Raw genomic sequence first — 24,588 nt, 5'->3', positions numbered from 1 at the left:
GCTGAAATCTACTACTGTCGGATTACGAGGATGATAGTTTGTGATGGCATGGAAATTTTTTAACTACAATTTCCTGCTGAGAGGGGAAAAGGGTGGTGGTGATAAAGGAAGAAACCAAGTTTGGTTTTCTAAAACAAAGCTAGAATGGCAGAACATGACACATCAGTTACATAAATATTTAGAATTGAGACCTTCTGTCCTTGCTTTGCTAGCTCATGAAGAGCAATCCTTAAACCGTGTCACTTACAGAGTGACAGGTATCATAGTGAATGCATAGGGATTAATAAAAATCGCTGCTCTTTAAGACAAAGATCCAGTCTGACTGAAATGAAATGAAATCCTTTGAAACAAGCAGCAGCAGCAGCTTTTATCAAAAAGCTTTCAGGTCTCCCCACTTCTTCAAATGAATTTTAAAAGTAGAGACATGCAATCTAAATATACACTTCCAGAGTACTTCCTTGCTGACAAGAAACCACCTTAGCATTTATATAGGATTAATAGCATGTAGGGAATGAAACCTTAATTCAGATGGTTGACAAAAAGAAAAAGATAAAAAGGAGAGGGAACCCTGGCTGATATGAGGACAGTGCCATCACTTCCTATCTCCACTGTGTGCCACTGGGCTTAAGAATAATGTGGCAACTTATTCTCCATGTTGTGTCTCCTGGGAGAAGATTTATTCTATGCTATGCCAGAAGTGCATTGGCAGGACAACTCCAGCCTAGAGGAATTATAGGCAAGATATGGGTAAATTGAATTCTATACAGAAATGAGAAGAGCAACAACTAAATAACAGATTAAAAAGTCTGATTTTGCAAAACTATGGCTAACAGCAGAGTAGAACAAAATCCTTCTGGTTTATTCTCGCTTGGCTTTTCTATTCCTCTGCTGCTCACCATCCTGTCTTGTGATTTGTTCTTCATAAAAGGGTTCATGTTTTCTCCTACCCTTACCCGTCTAAGAGCCCCCCAACAATTCAGTTCACTTCCTGTTTGGTGAAATTTTATACCTAGATTCTGGCTACTGCATTCATCCCTCTTTAAAGATGTTGACGCCTTGACATTTGTTTTCTGTATAAGCTCAGTATATATATATACTAGTTTTGGTGTGTGCTGACTGGAAAGCACACTCTTTTGCCAAAGAACCTGGATTTGGTTTTTGTGCCACGTGGTTGCACTGCTGCAATGACCACAGAAGTGAGACAGGAAGCATTCCTCAACTTACAGCCCCCTTTCGGTGGATAAATTAGCACTTGGCTCCTGAGCCCTACAAATAGAAACAAACCTTCCTCACATCTATGCAGAGAAGTAACTTGCAGAACCTTGCTGAATCTTCTCAGTCATGGATATAAAGGGCTGTTTTCCTCTTGCATGACAAACACAGGAGTGTTCCATCTGATCACTGGGAGCGGTTAGGCAGTCCTCACATTTTTTCATTAATTGATACTTCCATGCTACATCTCCAATTGCATGAGGGATCCGTGGGAGTGCTCCTGCGCTTCGAAAATACAAGGTGTACACAGTTGCCCTGAGAGTCAGTTCAAGAACAAGAGAAGAAAAAAACCAAGAAGTCTGTTTCCATGTTTCTTGCTCGCCAGTTGGACTGAGTGCTTCCCTCAAAAGTTCTGCTTGCATTTAACCAATATCCTGAACTGTTTTACTGCATGAATGTGCAACTTGCAGTTACAATTTGCATATATGTGGCCTTAATTTTGCCCTGCTAAAGGTGCCCATTGTTTCTTCTCATCTGCCAGAAGTATACATAGAGAAAACTAAGATGAAAATGTCCTTTGGAAAATATACTCTTATAAAATAAGATTATGTATTTTTTTTAAAATGCCTCTCTTACCCAGCACCATAAAAATTATATGGAATATCTCTTTTACAGCAACAGTCATGTGGCATCCTGTCTTCTGTTGTCTCTCTCAAGTATTAATAGAGATTCTCTCTATCACACTCTTTCAATGATAGCTCTTCTACGTAGAAGGCTTAAACTCCTTAGCTTCTTATACAAAAATAGAAAGCTATGAGACATATTGCCTCTGCAGATTTATTAAATACTGTTCAGACTCAGCAGCCTGGATTGTGGACTATTTACAAGTCTTATGTCATCTTGACTTTAGGAAGGTTACAGAGACTCTTAAATAGTTGGGAGATCAAAAGTGGAGAGATGTATGTGAAGTGGATGTAACGGAAAGCTTGACACCATTCTTCACAGAAATGTCACACATTTGCTTATAAGGTAAGTTAAAAGGAGAGAAAGACATACCACCACTGACCAATAGGAAGAGCATCCTTTGCCAGCTCACATTCTTCATGTCAACGATGTAAGACACTAACAACAGAGCAGTATCTTTGCTATGCTATACAGAAGTTCCCTTTTACTCCCTCAAGTTTAAACAGTTATCGACCCTAAAAATGGCTTGACATTAAATAAACAGAAGGCTTGGCTTGCTTTAGATGAGACACTAGTCCAAGGGATTCTATTGTCTGCTAAACACCAGGGCAGCGAATGAGGGGTAACTTTGATGGGCATGCAAGAGAGAAAGAGGAGTTATATGAGAGGGTTCATAAGCTCTTCCACATCTGAAGGGAGGAACATTAGAGCATGTGCCCTTCCCAAGTTATACTGTATTTTGATGGGGCAGGGGTTGAAGAAGTGAGAATGACTGCCTACATTACCCAATATTATTGTAGTGTGAGCTGCTAATTAGGGGACAGCAACAGAAATATGGACTACATGGCCATTACCTGCTGCAGGTGTAAAGGCAATGTCTCCATAGACAAACTGAGCTTATTTTCAGAATCTGCCTTCCCCAGTGTAGATCTGCGTCAAATTGCTCTCTTTTAATATTCTTTTGGCACCTTGCATTCCCCCCCCCCCGCCCCGCTTATTTTTTATCTACCCATATGGTCCTGTGCATTTCAGCAAAAGCTCCCAGAGATTGGTCTGCTGCACAGCAAAGCATGCAGATATCATTCTAAAGTCTAAGACTACTACTGAACTGAATGGAGGATGTGAGGCAGCAGTCCTTAGTAGCTTGTACATTTGGCTCCTTTGTGCTTAAGTGGTCCACACTAGATACTCCTGTTTATTAACCCGCTGTGCTTTCAAAACAAATGCTTGAGAGTGGGGATTCCAGATTCCTTCCAACAATTCTTGCCTCAGAAAAATCACTACAGAGAGGGATGTGCCATCCCTAAACTTTCCTTGCACTGAACCACAGGGAGATGGAAACATTTAAAACATACTCTAGTAGTTTCGTTATGGCTCTCCAGAGGTTTTCCTACAGTTCAGTTAGGGGAGCCCTCCACCCAAGTGATTGACTTATCTTTTGTTGGAACAATCTCCCAATAGCCTTTATTAGACCTATCTTCATTTCATCTCTTAACCTCTGCAATTGCACAGCTTGAAGTGCAGGTATAATAGCTTGATAATCAATGGTATGGAGTCAGACTTCATTCCTTGCACTCCTTACTCCCTGCCAAATCCTGCTAGACCAAAATAATAATTGCCAGTGCTTGAATAGCTGAAAGAGAATAAAAATTCAAAACTAGTTTGGAAAAAGCACAGGTGTTTGATGAGGATTTCAACAGCAGTGCTTTGAAGAATCTGTCTCTTTCCTTGTCCCCTTAAAGCCTATCCCCAAGTTCTGCACACAAAGAAGTCGTCATGGACGTCAGTGATAACTTGGATTCTCTTTTAGGCACTATCAACAGGTTAGTCAGTTTGGCTCCCCACCAATAGCAATACCCGGGATTCCTCTTATAACTGGAGGCATCATCAAGATCTTCACAAAAGATCAATTTAACCATACCCATATTCAATTAGAAAAAACACACAATTAATAATCTCTTCCTAGAAGGGAAGCCACTAAATCCATTCCAAGTGGCAGAAGGAATTGTACTTCTTTGGGATCCTTTCAGCAGGTTCCAGAGTCTGAAATGCAATTAGACCACTGCCTTTCCAAGGTCCCGACCTGCTCAATATTCAGTAACATGGATCTCTGCTGCTGAGTTGTTCTTTGAAGGCCTTTCCCAGCTCTGATCTCCTGGCTCAGACTGGTCCTGGAGGGGCTGCTTCAGTCTTCTTCCGCAGTCTTGAACATGAGGATGGCATTGTATATTTTAAGTGCTGGCCCCAGCTTGATACTCAGAATTTTAACAATGTCTGACTGGTTCAGGAGAAGGAAGGCTTCACCATCGATCTGCTGGTGGATGGAAAAATAAAAAGAAAGTCAATATTACAGCTGGGACAATCCAGCTTCCATATGCTTAAAATTAACACAGCATGGGAAGGGCACTAAGAATGACATTTGATAGGATAATCAATTACACCCTTGGTAAGCTTTTTCCAAGCAGTATCCTTTAGTGTACTTCAGATCTTTTGCAGGTGGCCGCTTTCTGTAAGGGAGGACAGGGTTATAGATTCTAAGCGCCTGAATAGAAATGGCTACTTTAAAAAGTTCTTGTGGCGGGGAAGTGTCCAAGCATCCTTCACACCATAGGTCTCACATTCAATTCCTGGCATCCCCAGTCAAAAGCAGATGAAGCAGGAGCTGGGGAAGAACTCTATATATCGGAGACCCGATATATAGTTGTTAGTCAAAGCAGACAAGATTGGGCTGGATGCACCAATAGGTCCACCCTGTTTAAGGGAGCTTCATACATTGCTTGGTAAGAACAGAACCAATGTCTGAGAAGCTTTTGTACTTTACAATTCAACAGAGAAATGGTGCTTCATTATATATATGGTATATGCTGAAACAGTCTCAAGGTCCTTCCCTTACTGCAAGGGGCAGTGAACTATTTTCAGCCTGAGGGCTGCACAATGCTTTCTGGGCAACCTTCCAGGGGTGATATACCAGTGGTGGGCAGGCCAGAGGCTAAAGTGGGCAGAGCAACGAATATGAAATTTACCTCTGTATAGTAGGCTAGCTTTAAACACACTCCTCTCTCCTCCATCCAGGTACGCCAGAAGCATGGGAAGAGTCCTTGCATTTGGCCCCCAAGCCCAAGGTTCCCCATCCCTAAATTACTATGCTAACTTTAAGGTGGTTGTACATGGGGTCACCCAAAATTCTCTTTAGAGGTGCCTCACTACACACCCCACTTGGCTGTGTTGCATTGAGCTGACTGGGTGGTGTGTCTGTTACTACTCCTAAACAATAACCCCTTTGCTTTCCTGACAGACCATGGTTGGACCTAGCAGGGGAAATAGGAGGGGGAATTGGGGGGGGGGGCGGCTTCTATCTGCAGTGAAAAGAAACCAAAAGCAGAGTTCACCTCAAGTTCTGCCAGCATGCAGAAATGGAGAGGAGAGGGCTGCTTTCTAGTGGAAGGGATAAAATCTTCTAATTTTCATGCCCCAGAGTAAGTGGGAGGAACAGCTCACATGAGGAAACAATATTTCACAGATGAACAACCCTGTTCCAACCTTAGTACATGTGCTGCTAATGATCTACATTTGTGATGCTGATTGGTGCTTTCTATGTAGAGTTGATAGGAACGTTATCCATGAGACATACAGCCGTACCTCCTCTTACGTAAACCTCGGGACACGTAAGCGGCAAACCCGGAAGTATATTTCCGGGTTTTTGCCACGCGTGCTTGCGCAGAAGCAGTCCCTCCGATTGCGGAAACCTTGGGGATTCGACCGGAGCTCTGGAACGGATCCCGTCCGCAACCGGAAGTACTACTGTATTATGAATTGTCAGTGGTTGTACAATTGCTTAGGCGTCCAGGGAAATGGTTGCTGCTTTTGCTACATTTGTCCTTCTTGTAGTGTTATTTTTAAAAGTCTTCTCTCTCTCTCTTTTCAGATGCAAACTATGGAATCTTCAATTGTTAAGGCAGAAATGTGATGCGCCTTGTGCATGCGGTTGAGCTTTCTTTTCTTTTGCAAGATCTCAAAAAGAAAAAAGAAGTTTTTGAGCTATTTTTAAGGAAATTCACCAGAATCTACACTTCTGACATGGGTTGCCATACATCAGGATTTTCCTGGACATTTAAGCAATTTCTGGCCAGATACTGTTTCCAACAGCCAAATCCTGGATGTATGGCAAGCCTACTTGTGAAGGAAAGCTTTGCCCTTTTAGGCCAGAAGCTATTGAGGAGCCCGTATATGTATGGACTGTTTTGTTCCTAAATCACTCCTAGTAAGGAATTGCTGGATCCATTTTCTGGCCAGAATAGTAGGCTGACCATTGGAGTGTTAAGTTTACATATTTGTTAAATGATGTAGACAAATGCATAATTTTCAAAGCAGCTTTGTTTGCGGTCTCAGTGGCTAAACTTAGAAGGAGCTTTGTAGACAGGAATGTAGTAGACAGTGGGGGTGATAGGAAGAATGCCCAAGACCTGTCGTTTTTTCTTCTCCAGTGTGGTTAGTTTTTATCTGCTGTTACTAAATAATGCATGTTTTGTGTGTTTGATGCTATATTTTGAAGGCTATTGCTTACAATAAAACAAATGACTGCTTTGTAATGTTAGAATCATAGAATTGTAGAGCTGAAAGGGACCATGAGGGTCATCTGGTGCAACTCCCTGGTAGAGTCTCATGCTCTACCAACTGAGCTATATAAGCCCAGCATGTTGTTAATGTGCTGTTGAAGTGTTGCTCAGGAAGCACAGAACAGTGACTAGTCTTCCAGCAACAGAAGCACCAGCATAGTTTAACTACCACTGGGCTGCAGCTTACCCTGGTGGAATGAGGACAGGTTAGATACCCAAAAGAGAATGATTAGAGAGGTACAACAGAATAACATCTTCAGCAATTCTTTCTTTTAATACACAGACTATGAATAGTTACATTCAAAGACTGCAAATTTAAAGTTGGTAGTGTGCGATTGGGGTTTAGTTGAGCAGGATCAAGTACAAATACATATTTTAAGTTGCCAGCTCAACTTTCCATCTATATGTGGGAAAGATGGGAAGATGCAAATGATACTGAGGAAATGAAAAAAAATACCCATTGTAAAAGGCTTTGAAGAGTAGCAATGAAAATTCGTTATATAAGAGCTTATATAAAACAGTAATATAAAAATAAGTATCCATACAATCATTGCCCAACACACACAGTGAAATTTTACTGCAGCTCAATATGATGAAGGTCAAGAGCTTAATGCCCCCCAAATGATATCTTATGCTAATTTATTTAAAGAGGATTAAAGCTTTGAACAGATCGATGAAAAAGTTTTGACTTGCATTAAAAACGTTGGAAACTAGTAATCAGCTAAATAGGATGCTAATTTAATTGTACAGTACAGCTGGGCATCAAAGGCTTCAGCCCAGGAGTCAGAAAGTTCTCTGTCCACACTATCCTTTGGCAAGTCACTTAATAGTCCAGCTCCTTGGTTTCTAGAATTGTGGGCACCATGATTTATGAAGGATGTTGACAAGCTGGAACGCGTACAGAGGAGGGCAACCAAGATGATCAAGGGTCTGGAAAGGTCGAAGGAGCTGGGCATGTATAGCCTGGAAAAGAGGAGACTGAGAAGAGATATGATAGCTATGTTTAAATATCTCAAGGGCTACCACACAGAAGAGGGAACAAGCTTGTTTTCTCCTGCTCTGGAGGGTAGGGCTTGAACCAATGGCTTCAAGTTACAAGAAAGGAGATTCCGACTAAACACACAGAAAAACTTTCTGACAGTAAGAGCGGTTCGACAGTGAAATGGTCTCCCTCAGGGGGTTGTGGACTCTCCTCCCTTGGAGGTTTTTAAGCAGAGGTTGGATGGCCATCTGCCATGGATGCTTTAGCTGAGATTCCTGCACTGCAGGGGGGTTGGACTAGATGACCCCTGGGATCCCTTCCAACTTCACAAATCTATGATTCTATGAAAATGTGTGTGTTCAGAAATGAAGAATGAATGTTTGATCAAGTTCTACTCATATTGAGAAAACACTGCAGAAAGCTTTTGGATTCTTTCATTCTTTCCAGTTCTAACTACTACCAAGGTATTCAAGTTTCAGAAAGATCTCTTCAGACTGTTGGCCCCCAAACAGGCATAATTCTCTGGCTGCAGATCGCTAGCAGCTTTACCCAATCTACTTGGCTACCTTTTTACATAGCTTGCACAATTTGTTCTCACATCAGCTATGGCCATTTAGTAAATAAAAATTAAAATAAAAGCACAACAGCCTACCATCTCTAGAATTATGTACCTAAATATGGTGTGTCTGGGCAGCTCAGCTGCTGCTAATGGACCATTAAAGCAGATTTCAGCAATTCTGTCACCAACATCTTTTTCTTAGCCAAAGTCTCGCAGAGAGGATATTTCTTCAATTTGGTTTAATTTCAGCCTGATCATAAACCTATCCACTACATGTCAAATGAGCAGTGCTTTTCTTCTAGAAAGAAAGGTGCCAGTACTCACCAACATGCTGTTGGACTCCAACTCCCATTAGTCCCTGCTAGCATAGCAGGGATGGTGGGAGGTATAGTCCCCCAGCTTTGGAATGGCATAATGTTAGCTAGCCCTGCTCTATATCATGCCTTCCTCCAATGATTAAGAAAGCAGAATTATGTAGAAAGACCAGAATATGCAAATCTACTTAATTTCCACAATACAAAGCATTTGTGGAATGAGAATTTTCTCAGAACTTGATGTGGTTAACTTTGGAGCATTGTTTTGATTTTTCTTCTTCTCAATATCCCCCTCCAAGTGCCACACATTATCCAAATGGAACAGATAGCAATATGACGTAGACTGCCATTAGCATTACATAGCACTGGATTACCTCTTGTCGGAAGAGAGCAGCCTGATCCTTGCAACCAGGAAGACGCTGGACAAATCCAGCCACCTAATGAAGTGTGGGAAATAACAGACAGAATTATTAAAGGGCTGTCCAGCGACCTAATAATAAAAGAAGTCCTGTCTGAAAAAACAACTTTTCATTCATTCGAACAAAATATTGCAAACATTAAGATTTTTCTTTCTTTGTATCTAACCAAGAGATGATAAGAATTAATCATTACAGTATTTCCATTTTTTAATATAAAAAAACAACACTGGAGTTGATATAAGGTTTGACGTAGATCGGTATAGTAATATAGCACAGACAAGACGATTAACAAGCACTAAGGAAAGAGAAGCCTTGAAGGTAGACAAACTTAGGGACAACTCAATTGTGCATGGGTGCGCACTAGCAAAGCAGCATGCGGTCAAAGAGATGTGCTCCTGGATCCTTTGCTTTCTGGCAGAGGATGCAGGGACACATATATTGGACTACAGATACCTATAGATGCAGATTAGCTGCAACACAAAGAGAAACAACATGAGGATGAGTTTAAAAACAAATACCGTATTTTTCGCTCTATAACACGCACCAGACCATAACACGCACATAGTTTTTAGAGGAGGAAAACAAGAAAAAAAATATTCTAAATGAAATAGTGGATATATGATTTTTGTGGTTCATGCTGTGGCCACAGACATGTGATCTGACACTGAGTTTGGAGTAGCCCAATGCAAAAATCCTGAGGATCCATGTGGATCCATGCTTTGTAACCACGGAGGAGGGAAGGAAGGGGAACCATGGATCCTCTGCTCACGACTGCAGCAGATCCCCCCCGCCACCCACAGGCATTCGCTCCATAACATGCACAGACATTTCCCCTTACTTTCTAGGAGGAAAAAAGTAAGTGTTATGGTGCAAAAAATACGGTAATGAATTTGAAGCAACGAAGCCTTATCAATCCAGGAATAACCAGCCCGCCTTACACATACAGCAGAATGAGGTAGAGTCCTGAGGTAGCTGAATGGACTTAACCACTTCAAGTTGCAGGTGAGGGGGCATGGGATTCCATTTTTGAGTGTTCCCCATTGGGGAAAAACCTCCCTGTAGACAATATTTAAAATAATCAAGGACAAAGCTTTTAACCCAATCCACTCCCTGCTTTGCTAATTTTCTTTCTGAAAGCTTTTCATGGGGGGGCGCACAAAAGTGGCACCCCCCCACACCTTTGGTGAGTAGCAGTAGAATGTTTTCTACTGGCTCATTCTGTTGCATGTGTAGGCCAGGCTATCTTCACAATGGCCTGGGGCCTAAGAGACAGAAGATGAGAGAGAATGGAAGGAGTGTATAAATTTTACTACAACTCTCAACTTGTATAGCTCCCCCCAAAATAAAACATGCTCTGATCCGGCAATTTTTCAGTAACCTCATGTTCCCTGAAGGGATTAACTCTATTATACAGACCTTGAGCTGTTACAGATGTGACATTCCTATCACCAATACCAAAGGACAAATAGTTACAAGGGACACTGTCAGAAACAATTTCCTCCTTTATATACCATAGGTTATCTAACTCCTTGCCTCTCAGCTTGCATAAGAAAAGTATACTGCCGATATGAATATAAATTCCTCTCTTATGTTTCTTTGCATAAGATCCTTCCTAGTTTATTATGCATATCCTTATGTTGGCATTACAGGAATTAGACCATGGCAGTAAGCAAGTCTCACCCTAAAAGATAGTAAAAACCTGCAACTCCGGTTGATACAGTAATGACAGCAATATGGGATTATTGAGCACAGGAAGCTGCCTTACACCAGGTCAGACTGTTTGTCCAGTAAGAACAGTACAGCTTACTGTGACTAACGAAGACTCTCGAGAGACTCCTGCAGGGGGTCTCTCATAACACTTACAACCTGAACATTTTAAACTAGAAATGCCAGGGATTAAACATGGGATGTTCTGCATGCAAGGCATGTGCTCTGCCATTGAGTTACAGCACCTTCTCAAGGGCTGGATCAAAAGTTGCCCCAGCCTTTCTTGTATGAATGGCAACATGCACAAGAGAATAAAAAATGGTTCCAGGGGGAGGCCCATGTAGGGAGAAGAAGGGATAGAGATGAAAAGTTGCTCCTAGCTGGTAGGGGGCAAGATCAGATTAAATTCCAATGGATACTGCTAAGGGTAATTTCCATAATATGCTCCATTAAGATATGGGGAGGTGAAACCTAGGAATTTGGACATTGTTAAACATATCCCATTGCACTGCAGATGGTGCCACTATTGTAAAAGATCCTCAGTTCACCCAGCAAATGCTTTAAACTGTGTTTGTTTGCAGTAAAAAAAAAATGCACAAAAGAAAGTAGGATTTGACACTGTTGTTTTGAAATTCTGCAAAGAGGAACCAGCCTTGCTAAGCTTTGGACAGGATTCCCATCTGTGTATTAATTTCTTCTGCGAGATTAACTAAAAGGGAGATAAAACTGTCACACATGATACAAAATCACCCTCCCAGCCAGTTACATTTAGAAAACATTTTAAGAAGCATTTGAGAAATAATCAACACTCAAATGATAAGTTCTCACTAGAGGGTAAAGATTATTCAGAACGAGCCTTTCCTTGAGGTTTTGCAATGAAGGAGAAACACTCCTACTTCTGCAGCAATTTCCTAAAATTAAATTTAAAAGGTCCTCTTTGGTTTCATTAGTATTACTACTTAATGCTGGAGGCCTCCCCCCCTTTTTTAAACAGAGGCTGTGGGTTCCTATTCCAATTTTAAGTTCATAAACAAAGTTCAGTTCCGCCCATGCTACGAAGAACACAAGAAGAGGCTGCTGGATCAGGCCAACAGCCAATCAAGTCTAGCACCCTGCTTACAGGTTTCCCACCAGATGCCTGTGGGAAACCTGCAAGCAGGATTTGAACACACAGCACTCTGCCCCCTGTGGTTTCCAGCAACTGATATTCAGAAGCACTGCTGCTTCCACTACCACTATGACACATTCAGGATTCAAATACTAATGAGCACAGAACTGCAGCCTTTGCCTCTTACTTGGGAGAAAGCCCCACTGAACCTAGTGAGGCTTTCATCTGAGAAAACATGCATAAGATCAAAATGCAAGTTGGGCAGTTCCCCAGTGATTTCACAGTGCTGTTCCTTCTGAGCTTACAGCATTTGTGATAAGCAAATTAAGTGCCACATACCAATAAATTTCACTTCCTATCCTAGGATGATGATTGGCTAGGGAATGTCTGTGCAGTCAGACCCACTAAGTAGTAGTTCTACAGCCAGGATTTTGAAATTGGAATGAGATGTTCTTCTCCAAAATACAGATGAACTCAAGGATATTTAAGGTGAAGAAAATAAATGAAGCATGATAGCGGGTTTAATATTCTCCCCCTGCAATTAGGGTTTAACTGGATTAAAGAAGCATGGTGGGCAGAAAGAATATTATCATTAATAATTGTTTGATCAGCAATATTAAAAAGAGCTCAACTATTTTATAGTGTTGTCTCAAAAGCTGTATTCTGAATACATAGATTTCTCCTTCAGAAGTCAAACTAGTCGAGGAGGCTTTAAGTTGGACAAGCAAGTGTTCCCCCCTCATAACAACTCAAGAAACTGCTGGATCAGGCCACTGGCCCTCTCTAGATTAGCATCCTACTCTCACAGTGGCCAGCCAAATGCTTGGGGGAAACCTGCAGGCAGGGTCTGAGCCCAAATGGCCTCTAGCAACTGCTATTCCGAAACATTACCTTAAACTGGGGAGGCAGAGCATAGCCATCCTTGCTCATAGCCATTGCTAGCCTCATCCTCCATGAATCTGCCTAATCCTCTTTTAATGCCATCCAAGTACCATCACTGCCTCCTGCAGGAGTGAGTTCCACAGTTTAACTATGACTGCACCCTATGCAAAGAAGTAATCTGCTCGCAATCAAAATGTTTCAAGCTCCAGTCACCTCACTCTTTCTCCAGGCCAGAATAAGGGCCACTATGTAACTGTGAAGCAATCTGTATCTGGAGCTCTATATTTTTGCAATGCTTGACCGACTGAAGTATTCTGGCTTAGGCCAGAATGAAAGCTACAGTTCTACTGCAGCTGCCTCTCTTTGCCTAAAAAGGACTGAGAGGGATATTCACAACAATTACTCTCTGGCCTAGGAAGGAGAACTATGGCAGTCAGGAGCATACTCAATTGTTTTGTTTTAATAAATCATAGTTAAAGCCCAGGGGTGACCAACACAGTGCCCTCCAGGCATTGGACTCTAATTCCCATCAGCCCCAGACAGCATGGCCAATAGTCAGGGACGATAAAAGGTGCAGCACAACAGCATCTGGAGGGTATGGCATAATACTGAATGTGGCACAATGGGTCAGTGCCTCTGGCTGTTAACCAGAAGTTTGGTGGTTCGAGCCCACCCAGGGATGACTGTGGGCAGAATTTCTGCATTGCAGGAGGTTGGTTTGGATGACCCTTGGGACCCCTTCACACTCTGCAATTCTATGTTTCTATGAAAGCTTTATATCTCCTCCTCATGGCCTTGCTGGAGCAAGAAAGGTGAATGTGTGAACTCGAGTCTCATTCATGTAATGGCAAATCATATTATTCTATCAAAATAAGACCAGTATAAGATGGCTTCATATATTTGTATTAATCAAAATAATAATCATAACATGTTAATGATAAAGTAGTAACATTTGGCTCAAACTTTTGAAGTGTCAGTCTTTCATGATATCAAACATCTCCAAATTTTGAAGCATAAATGAATAAATTTTACAGGAACAACTACTACAACTACTATGAAGCATAACCCTTGAAAAAAGTATAATTTATACATTTTCAAAATAGGGCCAAGGGATCGTCAAACCAAATGGACTTTCATCTACCGGCTCACATCAACTCAAACAAAACCACTCTTTGCCACCTTCAGCCTGTGGTATAGCGATTGCTAACTCCCAAGGCAACTGGTGCAAATGTACAGCACACGGCTCAGATATGCTGTGTCACTCAATCCCTGACTGCAGGGGAAACATATTGGCTTACAGCAAAGCACAACATTAGTTTTGACTGTAAACCCATGGTCTCAACAGAATGGGTCTGTCTGTCAGCAATCATGCAAACTGTGGGGGTATTCTGTGCCACAGTCATGCAAGCATGCGCAGGACAATTGCAATGTAAAGTGAGTCAGCAGCAGACAAGCACAGAAAAGGCCATTGTCGAAAGAGGCCCCAAAGGGGGCAGTTGGTAAAAGTGGCATGGCTGCACAAGGAAGGATCAGTGCAAATTTATGTGTCTTGATCTAAAGTTCTGAATTAGCCACAGCTGTAAAGCAGAGGAAGAAAAGAATCACTACCACTATATTAAAAATGCTTTCCAATTAGACGGGGGGGGGGGGGGGAATCAGGAAGCACAACTCACCTCTTCAACACTCCATTTGGCCACATTCTTGGCGGTGAGGCCAGAGACCTCCGGCAGCAGCTTGCAGTGTTGTTCCCAGCAGAGATGGAGACGGTGGGTAGGGTTTGCAGAAAGGGAAGGCATGAAGACAGACTGGTGGAGGGCCTGCTGCAGAGCAAATGCTGTGTCTGGGAAAAGGGAGGGCAGGGAAGGAAAGAAGATGAGTCAGTCCTTGTTCAGGTGCAATTTAGAAGTGCAGGGCTGAAGCATCCCTCCCGAAAAAGGTAAAGAAGAAAGCCCTGTGCTGTTATAGATGCTCTCAGGGAAGAGATGCCCCGATGCTAACACAGGAGGGATTGCCAGGGAGGAGGAGGTTGGGTAACTGCATCTTCAGATGGAAATTAATGGCACCATTCCAGCTTACAGTTTGTATCCAGCCTGTTCAGAGCACTCTGCATACAAGATAATGACAAGCACTGGTCACATCCCTGGAGAGATGACTCCAAGGTCAGGAAGGTTGGCAGTTCCTTCCAGACGTTAGTATCAGTCTCCATTTGTCAAACAATAGAGGCATTAAGAACAAGAAAACATCTCCCGCCTGCCTGCCTCTCTATCCCTCTCATATATATAAGATCATCTGATTATTGCTGTGTCATGGTGCAGTAAAGATTTGTGGCTATCTATGCAGCATATACTGGAGCCACTGATTAACATGGCATGGCACAATTTCTTTGATTAGCAACATTAGCATGATTTATTGGGTTAACAACATTAGCTAATTATGTTTGCCGCTCCTCCTCCTCCACCGGGACACATACACAAAAAGAAAGGTATTTCAAAACACCAGGACCTTTTAAGTGATGGTTATTGTAAAGGTCTGTAGTGACATCTAGTGGCATTTTCAAATAACTGAGATATACTGCTTATAAGAGAGCAAGTACTGAACAGTCTGTGAAATGCTGTGTTCTTACTCCTCCCCTAGTTTAAAAATGGTTGAGGAATACTAGGGCTCAAAGGGGCTGCTTATGATGAGATTGTACAACTCCCCTCCCTGCATTTTACAAGGAGGTTGTTAGGGAAACAACATGACCCCTCCCCCAAATACAGAACAATAAAGCCGTTTGGTGCTGTTACAGCACAAGTGGTTGAAGTTTTTGGAAGGGTGAGAAAGGAGTGGGGGGAGCTATAGCCTCTTCCTTTCCCACTTCCTGAAACCTCTCCTCTGTGAGCTAGTGCTTTAAGCTTGCTAGAAGATGAGCAATTACGGGCTGGGGATACACTACTTTTTTGTTGTGGGCCCTCACTTTTTTATATGGATTGTAGATTTTTCTGAACTGAAGCAGGGAAATCTCTCTAGTGAAGACAGCTCTCCCTGTGGATTGCACCTGTTATATTGACCAGTGGTCAGTGGAAAGAGATGGAACACTTATGGCTCTCCAATGAGTAATCCGATCTCTGCAGAAACAATTAATATTCATTTTAACAGGTTTGCCAGAGGAAAAGAGGTGGGAGAAATGTAAGCGGCAGGAAGCATCAAACCAAATAGTTTGACCTTATAATTTTCATGACCAAATTTCCAGTAACTCCACAATTGTTTCAATGGTTTTAAAAAGCACAAACACAGAATTAACTAACCTCTTCCATCAGCCTCCTGCTTCACTAGCTGGAGCTGTATATAGCTACGTGAGCAACCAATCCTGAAAACACAGATTTGGGCAGTAAGGCAAACAATTATACAAAAGAGACAGAAATGCTTCTCCAAAGAACACTTAAATCACGGAGCTGAATAAAAGACTTTAAAATGTTTTTTGTAGCATGTTTAGCCAGCATTTGATAAAATGAGCTCTGATTCACAAATGCTTATGTCACAATACATGCTACCCTTTAAAACTTTTTAAGTTTATGCTGCCACAGGCCGCTAACCTCTTTGGAATAGAAATTGTTGGGTCCAGTGCCAGCTGAGGATCACTCAATTGTAATGTAAAAAAATGGTTTGGAAATTGACTCAGTCACTTTTAACTGATTTTCGAATTGTTCAGGTACATTTATTGATACTCCACGAATTTGTTTAATTCTCCTTGAAAGCTACCCTTGCATCTGTAATCAGTATCCCAACATTTTTCCTTCACTTCAAAACTAAATAGTCCAAGTGGGAAACTTTATTGGGAGTAGGTTTAACAAGTTGAACAACTTTGCTTACCCTTTTGATTTGATTTTAGTGACAGCAGATGATTCCCCTTCCACTGAGTCCTTCTCTTGGCTGGTCTCAGACTGCTCAGAAAGACTGTGGACACTGCTCCGTCCTGATCTCTCCCCATCTTGTGTGGATGATTTTCTACTAAGAATACAATATTTATGTCTATAAAAACCACTTCCCAACACTCCCAACTAGCCATGAATTAGAACTCAGGGCAAATCCTCACAAATTAAGGGTTGTGATTGTGCAGATACAGCCTGGCAAAGTCCTCAGGATAGGATGCAGTGATGCAGATAGGACTGGCTCAGCTGTCAGTGACTCTAATTAAGTTCTGTGGGGCAATTAAAAATACACAAAAGGGTTCCCCACCAAAATCAGTCACAAAACAAGAATCATTCCCCACCCAGCAACAGAGTTAACAACAACTGCTGTCAGGAAAAGGCCACAAAACCAACACAGTATAATTGCTCAAGTGCCTGAGAGAACAGGGACATCTTTGCCTGGCACCAAAAAGATCACAATATTGGCACCAGACAAGCTTCTCTGGAGAGTCTGGGGCAAGTGGAAAGCAAGACCAGTGCAAGAGTAGCTTAATAAATGTGCCCAATATTACGGTAGACCTTAAGGTTTAGTTTAAAATTTCACCTGGACTGTGGAGAGTCTTCCTGAAGGTCTGTAAGTCTTGCAGAAGTCTCAGGTTTCTTGGGCTTCTGAACATTAGCACTGGGTGAAGGTTTTTCTCCACCAAGACGATCTTGTAAAGAACTTTCCCTGCTGCGATTGATTTCAGAATATGGGCAGCCAACTAATCTACATCAAAAGCAGAAAAATGTTTCCACAAGAAAAATATTATGCAACCCAATTGTTCCACCTTCTCCCTCCGAGGCCTATACTAACTAGCAAAGCAGTATAATACAGCAACTCTGCAAAGAGCAACAAATGGCAGGCATGTAAGATAAAGGCTCCTGGGAAGTAAATGCTTAGCAGCTACAGGCTAAAACAGAAATTCTGCAGAGAGATGCAGTTTTCAGCGAAAGGAGGAGGGAAGGACATCAGCTGCCAAAATGACTGATCTTCAACAACACCGAGTAGCTGAATGAGCTTGGGGCAACATGAATGAAAGTAAAATCTTGCCCAGAATTCAGGAAACAGGGCACATAAAAAGCTAGCCAGAGGCAGGGGGTATGGTGGGTCAGCTCAAGAGAAGAGTGACTTAATGTAAAGAACAAGTCTTTTTAAAAAAAACAACACCCATCTTTTTATAACTGCCTTTTCCTAAAGGCTTTTGCTTTGGAGCTGTTTCAAAATGTAGCTCTGCATAGTTGTTTCTTAGCCTCTGTTTTAACCACCCTTGTAATAATTGTTAATGCTGCTGCCTTTGTCCATGCTTTCAGCCACTGTATTTAATCATCAGTTTATGATATTGTGAGCCACCTTTGATGGGCTGTGCCCCAAAAGGTGGAATATAAATAATTTTACAAATAAAGAAATACAAATAAAAATAAACACACACATTAAAGAAGGAAGCAAAAGGAGCAGGTGGGGATGTGAGCTGGCACAAACACAGAAAGGCAATTGCTAAAAAATGCCTACATTTCGGCAGCCTTTTCAATGGCTAAGATTCTCAAGACCAACCTAGTCTTCCAATAGAATTGCATCACTTGTTCTGGACACTGGGACCATATTATACAGGTCTGAGAAAACTTAGGTTGGTTACTCTTCCCCACCCCCACCCCAAATGGTTCTGACCTTTAAACACAAGTTTCTTTCTCCTTCCTGTAAATCAAGCTTTGCCTCCCTCAAAAATAAAATAAAATAAAATAAACACAAGTTTTTGACTATCTGAATAAACACCTCTTCCCATATCTGGAATCTCATCCACCTTAAGATTTGACAAACATTTATGTTGATGTTATTCTGATGCCAGCTTAAAGCATGTCTTTTCACAAAGGCATTTGGGAAGTGTGATTGATTTTATGCCAATCTGGTTGTTTTACTGCTGGTTTATGTATCCTGATTTTTATTGGTACCATTATTTATTGAAGGTTAATTGTCCCTCACTCTGAGATCTTTGGATTAAAGGACAGTATATATGTATCAGCCATGAAACTATCTGTCCAAGAAAGTTCACTTACACCTTCCATTCTGGATTTCAGGTGACAGGTGAAAACTTTATTTCAAATGGTTTTAATGTAATTCCACTCTGAGAGCTTTGCTGTGGAGGGGGTATACAAATTTGAAATAACTAAAAACAACAAAACAACAATATTGTCACTCCGCAAAACATATGCATCATGTTTGTTCCCCCACATAAAGAGCTTCCTCTAAACGGCCAGTTAGTACATCAAGGGAGAAGGCTGGAGGAAGGAAAAAACAATCTCTTTATCCCAATATGCTACCTTTTTACAATCTGGGAGTTTTTAACATGGGGGAACATTCTAATATGCTATCCTGCACCAGCTTAATGGCACAGAACAGAAAGGAGCACTCTGGAGGTCTTTAAGAATCCCGAAATTCATGAGGAAGTAGGCTATGAATCTTTTCTTTATTATGTAGGAAATATTACGCAGAAAGCAAGATGCAAAGCAGAGGAGTCCATGTAATCTTGCGCTTTTTTAGTGCTGCACCTGGGTTGCACAACATGTATCCCACCAGAGCCTATATCTGCAGTCAGCTATTTTAACGGCAAGAATCCCATTGCACAGCTTGGTTTTAGTTTCATGTTTAGAACGACTTATGAGAGTGTCAATGAGTCAAAGTAGTAGAAACAGCTCCTTGCTTAAAAGAGGGAGTCCTGCCTTTGCCTTACTGACTTTGCCTTATTAATTTTTAAATCTTACAGAGTTTATTGGGGAGAAGCAATTTAATGGCTTTTTGCCCAACAAACACTGGAAATCCTAAACACACACACACAAACACACACACACACCCAGCTATGAAACACAATTCCTTTCCCAAGCTAAGGAGCTGTTCTTTGCTCTTTTGTCTCAACTTTCCCCTGGGTGGGTTGAGAATGTTGTAGGATACCTCTTCAAGCCACTCCAACTTTCCCTTCTTGCTGGAAAAGTTTTGGGAATGAAACCATGAGATTCTAAACAGCTAGAGCTGCCTCTTCTCATGTGAGTAGTTGTGATATGTATAGCCAGGTTCTGATGCTACTTTTCTGTGGTGTCAGTACAAAGCTTGTCAGTGAAGCCAAATACAAAGCACAAGAGGGAGCTAGAAGCACAGCATTTTATAACTGAGACACGCATTCATATTTGTAGTTCACTGAAGCTGCATTACTTAATAAACAGGTGCTGGGCAACTGATACATATTGCCCTACAATCTGCTGGCAATTACCCCATAACTCTTGGGCACACGTACGTGTAATGCGTTCCATATCTGGGTCCCCTGACATGACCCAATCCCTGACAACCAGGAGTAGGGCATCCCTGTCCTACTGCCCCTGATGGGTCCGCAGTCCCTAGAAAAACAAAACTTGTTCAGGAATAGATTTCAAAGTCTTGTTTTAAATAATTAGGTAAGGAGGGGAGAAAGGAACAACAACATTATTCTTTGTCTCACCTGGTGGGAGTTGCAAGGCATGTCCAGTTTTTGCACACCAGCCCATGGGGTGAATGTCTGGACTGTCAGCATCAACCCAGAAATCAAAACTGTGGTCCCAGCCATCAAAGTGTATCTAAAGAGGATGAAACCCATATTGGAGGAAGAAAGAATGAAAGTTATAAGATAATGTTTCTTTTTTTCCTTTTTAAATTAATTTTAATTGCATTTTAACATTTGCAGATAGACATCATCTTTTCATCTACATTTACGTACATAGTCTATTTATTCTTCTATGCATGTTCATATCCGTACCTCTTAACAGCTTCATCATCTCTCTTTATTTCATTTTCATAAGATAATGTTTCTTGTAACAACTCTAAGAGCTTCTAACAGGAGCAGAATCTTTTTGGTTGTGGCTCTGGAGCTGTGGAATACATTCCCTGGACAGTCTTTTGATCTTCCTTAGTTTTGCTTCGGAAAAAAGTGAAACTCTTCCCCCAACCAGGGATTTACCTGGATGTGTGCTTTTTGAACATAAGAGCCCTGCTGAATCATACCTTTGGCACATCTAGTCTACAATTCTGCTTCCTACTGGAGCCTCTGGAAGTCTACAAGCAGAAAATGAAGGCAGAAGCCCTCTTTTGTTGTTGCTCCCCAGCAGCTGGTATTCAGCGGCATACTGCCTCTGAACTTGGAGGTTGCTATAGCCATTAGGACTAGTAGCTAGCCACAGTGCTCCATGGAAATAAGCCTGAATTGCTTTTGAATCATTTGTGAAACTGTTTTATCATTTTATGTACTGAATTTAAAACAGTATGTAAACTGCTTTGAGAAGATATGTGTAAAGAGGCAGTATACATCTGTAGTTAATAAATACACAAACAAAGCCAGTAAATAAAATGTCACAGGCAGACTTGTTTAAAATGTATTGCAATAGTCCAATCCTGATGTTACCAGAGCATAGATTACTGTGGCCATGTTATCCCTGTCCAGATAGGGTCATAGTTAGGCCACCAGCCTAAGCTGGAGGAAGGAACGCCATGCCACTGAGGCAACCTGTGTCTCAAGTGACAGCAATGCAACCAATACAACTTCCAAACTATGAATATGCTCTTTCAGGAGTGTGGTCCCATCTAGAGCAGGTTGCACACCACTCAGCCAGACTGAGGAAGCACCCACTTAAGAGCACCTGTCTTCCCTGGATTAAGTTTCAGTTTATTTGCTCTCATCCAGTCTTAACCAAGCACTGATTCAGAAGAAATAGAGCTGTGTGTCATCAGCATACTGATTACGAGCTCCAAAACTATTTAGGACCCCACTTAGACATTAAACAACATGAGGGACAGGACTGACCCCTCCAGGACTCCATACTGGAAAACTCATGCAGTCAAACAATGCTCCCCAAGAACTGCCTTCTGGAGCCAGTCAGCCAAGTAGGAGGGGAACCACCCAAACTGCCCAGTAAAGCTAAGTTTCCTGGGTTAAAAAATACATTCTGGGTAAAGCTAACTACCCAGTAAATCTAAGTTGTTGGTTCTGATATCAGTTTATGGCATCACTTTTGACTTCTAATAAATGTTTACCCATAACACAAAATCTACAGCATTAGAACTAGAAGAACCTTATTGACAGATAAACAGAATAGAATTACTGTGGATATCCAACAATGGAAAACTACAAATGTATAATCAACAGGTATATCAATAGTTATTAATGAAACCACAGTAGGTGCTCAACTGGAGACTCTTAGTTTCTTAGTCTCTTATATGCTTCCTCTAGAGCATCTTGAATTAGGCACTTTCAGAGGCAGAATGTTGGTCTATAAGCATCATTGCTTTGACCTTGCAAGAGGGCTCTTATAGCCAAAATCCAATTCTGATAAATAAAAACTGAAGGAGCCCACTAAGGAGCACTTGAGAAAAATCTGCTGCTGCTTCACCTATTCTGTGAACTGAGGGAGATTTTCAATCTTTGTATCTGACAAACCTCCATTTTATACAATGAGTTGAATGCAAAGTTGATGTGTTTATGTACTCATTACAGGATGGTGAGTGGAGGCGTTCAGCATTTTAAAAAAATGAGGTTAACCTGATGCTGAGGTTCGTATTGCAAGTCACCATCAAGGTATGAGAGCTCTAACATGGCAAATTTATGTTGGATTCATACAGAGAATTGCTCAAGGGGAAGAAAAATCAATTCAGAAATGTCATTCCAGAATAAGTGGCATTACAATAGCATCCAGTAATAGTGAGCAGGAGCATTGCAATTCATAGGGGGACTAAGATCAAGCTGTCATATTACTACTGAAGATGCTTTCTTTCTTGAAAGCTCAAATGTAATGTTCTTTTCATAATCTTAGAGTAGCACCACGGCTTATTTGAATGCACATACCTTGACACGATGGTCATCTTTTTCAATTATGGTTGCCACTCTAATTAACATGGGATTTCTCTTGTCTACAGCTTCTAGTTTCATGTTGGGCTGGAATCCATGAGCTGGGCGCTGTAAAGGAACGCATTGCAAATGCAGTCAAGCATTACTGAGAGTAAGGTGAGCCATATATAATTTAAAGATGCAGTCTGGACCTAATGATAAACCACAGCCTAGCATTAAAAAAGTAAGATTGCTTGGGCAGCACCATCAGCAGCTTCCTCAGTGCATGCCAGAGTGTCTCTGGAAGAAGTTGCTTTCTGGTTTAACTAACCACAATTTCTTACATCTGAACTAACTTGTAGTTACAGTGGTACCTTGGGTTAAGTACTTAATTCGTTCTGGAGGTCTGTACTTAACCTGAAACTGTTCTTAACCTGAAGCACCACTTTAGCTAATGGGGCCTCCTGCTGCTGCTGCACCGCCAGAGCACAATTTCTGTTCTCATCCTGAAGCAAAGTTCTTAACATGAAGCACTATTTCTGGGTTAGTGGAGTCTATAACCTGAAGCGTATGTAACCTGAGGTACCACTGTAGTTCGAACTATGGTTTCTGGCAAATGGCTTTTTTCAACAGACCAAAGTTGAAATGAGGTAGTTTGGCGTGGTTCAGATGTAATGACATTAGTTTAAGTTAGAAAGTGAATGTCCTCTGGCACATACTGGGGGCGGAGATGAAAGAGAGTGGAGCTCAAGCTGACTTGTTCCCATAATGCTAAGCTATGGTTTATTGCTATACGCAAAGGAGGCACAGGCATGTTTCCAGGAGCATTCCTTTTGACTGCAAACCAAGTAATCAACACCTTCAACCTCTGGGGTGTAACTACAATTAAAATCAAAATCTAACACATGTTCACTTAGCTTACCAAGTAATTGTATGTAGGATTGGAAGTTAACCTAATTCTGAGTGGAAATTCAAGTCTGGAAGGCCTAGATTAGTCTAGGTCTAACTGATCCATGTTAAAAATTTTGCTTAGCTGCTGAGATATGTCTTTGTTAACTTGTTTCAGTACCAATATGACTAAAGGTAAAATACTTCTTCACACAGCATATACAGTACACTCGCAACTTTCGTGCATTTAACTTGTGTGTACTCAGCTGTATGTGCTTGGCAATTAAAAAAATAAATAAAAAGAGGGTGGATGTCTGGGGAAAGAAACTTTGGTAATCCCACCCACCACTGCACCCAATTTTTTTATTTTTATTTTTACTATACAGTGGTACCTCGGTTTAAGAACAGTCTGGTTTAAGAACAATTTGATTTACAAACTCCACAAAACTGGAAATAGTGTCTTGGTTTGAGAACTTTACCTCGGTCTAAGAACAGAATCTGAATGGTGGAAGAGCACCGGTGGCAGGAGGTGTCATTAGGGAAAGCGCGCCTCAGTTTAAGAACGGTTTTGGTTTAAGAAAGGACTTCCAGAACGGATTAAGTTCATAAACCAAGGTACCACTGTATGCAGTTTTGGTTTTAGGCTCTATCCCCAGAACCTAACCCCCATTAAATTGTGGGCTTACTGAAGTTAAAACTATGGAACTTGCTCCCACGGAACGCAGTGATGGCCACCAACTTGGATGACTTCAAATGATGATCAGACAAATTCATGGGGGATTGGGGCTATCAACAGCTACTAACCATGATGGCCCTGTTCTACCTCCACTGTAATAAATAACTTATTATTATTATTATTATTTGTACCCCACCCTCCCTGGCCGGAGCTGGGCTCAGAGTGGCTAACATCATATAAGTAATACAATATCTGAATTCCCTGAATACCAGTTACTGGGAATCACAGTAGGCAGAATGCTGTTGCACACATGCTTCTCACAGGCATCTGATTTGTCACTGTGAAAACAGGATGTTGGACTAGATGGGTCAGTGGTCTGATCTTCTTATGTTCTTAAAATTCAAAAAGCCAGTGCCATTTACCAGCTTTTAAAAAAAAAATACTGCTACCTTAAAGCATTTCATGTAACCCACTTAGTTTATCTAGATCATGGTTTCTAATTTGCCTTGCACCCAATATTCCATAAATAATTATAATAAAATAAAATAGCAGCAACAGTAACCATCATCATCCTAATCATCCACCTATAACTAAGAGCTATACAAAAGTAAAACCATAGCTTTTAATGTTGTGATTCACCAATATAAAACTAGAAAAGATGTTGACCAACCAGTTTAAAGGCTCTTGCTGGGGCTGCCTGTGAACCAGTTTCCTCCAAGTATTTCTCCCATGAGAAGCTTTTGAAATCCTTGTATTCTGCAGAGAGGTT

At 41.4% G+C, this 24,588-nt stretch overlaps 1 protein-coding gene across 11 annotated transcripts in view; it reads right to left on the bottom strand.

Moving 5' to 3' along the window:
* Nucleotides 1-2,033: 2,033 nt before the first annotated feature.
* The window catches only part of LOC307221483 (lethal(3)malignant brain tumor-like protein 4), a 59,839-nt gene continuing 37,284 nt past the window's right edge, over nt 2,034-24,588 (bottom strand). For 8 of the 11 annotated variants that reach the window (XM_079985974.1, XM_079985977.1, XM_079985979.1 and 5 more), the window contains 10 exons: nt 24,490-24,575; nt 22,274-22,384; nt 19,901-20,015; nt 19,700-19,799; nt 16,978-17,142; nt 16,336-16,473; nt 15,771-15,832; nt 14,157-14,323; nt 8,742-8,804; nt 2,034-4,210 (listed from right to left, as the gene is read on the bottom strand). In XM_079985974.1, coding sequence (XP_079842100.1) covers nt 4,082-4,210; nt 8,742-8,804; nt 14,157-14,323; nt 15,771-15,832; nt 16,336-16,473; nt 16,978-17,142; nt 19,700-19,799; nt 19,901-20,015; nt 22,274-22,384; nt 24,490-24,575 — 1,136 coding nt within the window. In that variant the 3' untranslated portion in view covers nt 2,034-4,081. The remainder of the gene's footprint in view (nt 4,211-8,741; nt 8,805-14,156; nt 14,324-15,770; nt 15,833-16,335; nt 16,474-16,977; nt 17,143-19,699; nt 19,800-19,900; nt 20,016-22,273; nt 22,385-24,489; nt 24,576-24,588) is intronic. The other 3 variants (XM_079985978.1, XM_079985983.1, XM_079985984.1) reach the window with 2 other exon arrangements.

The sequence above is a fragment of the Podarcis cretensis genome, assembly GCF_951804945.1.
Source record: "Podarcis cretensis genome assembly, chromosome: 8".
Taxonomy (NCBI): Eukaryota; Metazoa; Chordata; class Lepidosauria; order Squamata; family Lacertidae; genus Podarcis; species Podarcis cretensis.
The sequence above is the reverse complement of the archived record's forward strand: the minus strand, read 5'-3'. Positions and strand labels throughout refer to the sequence as shown.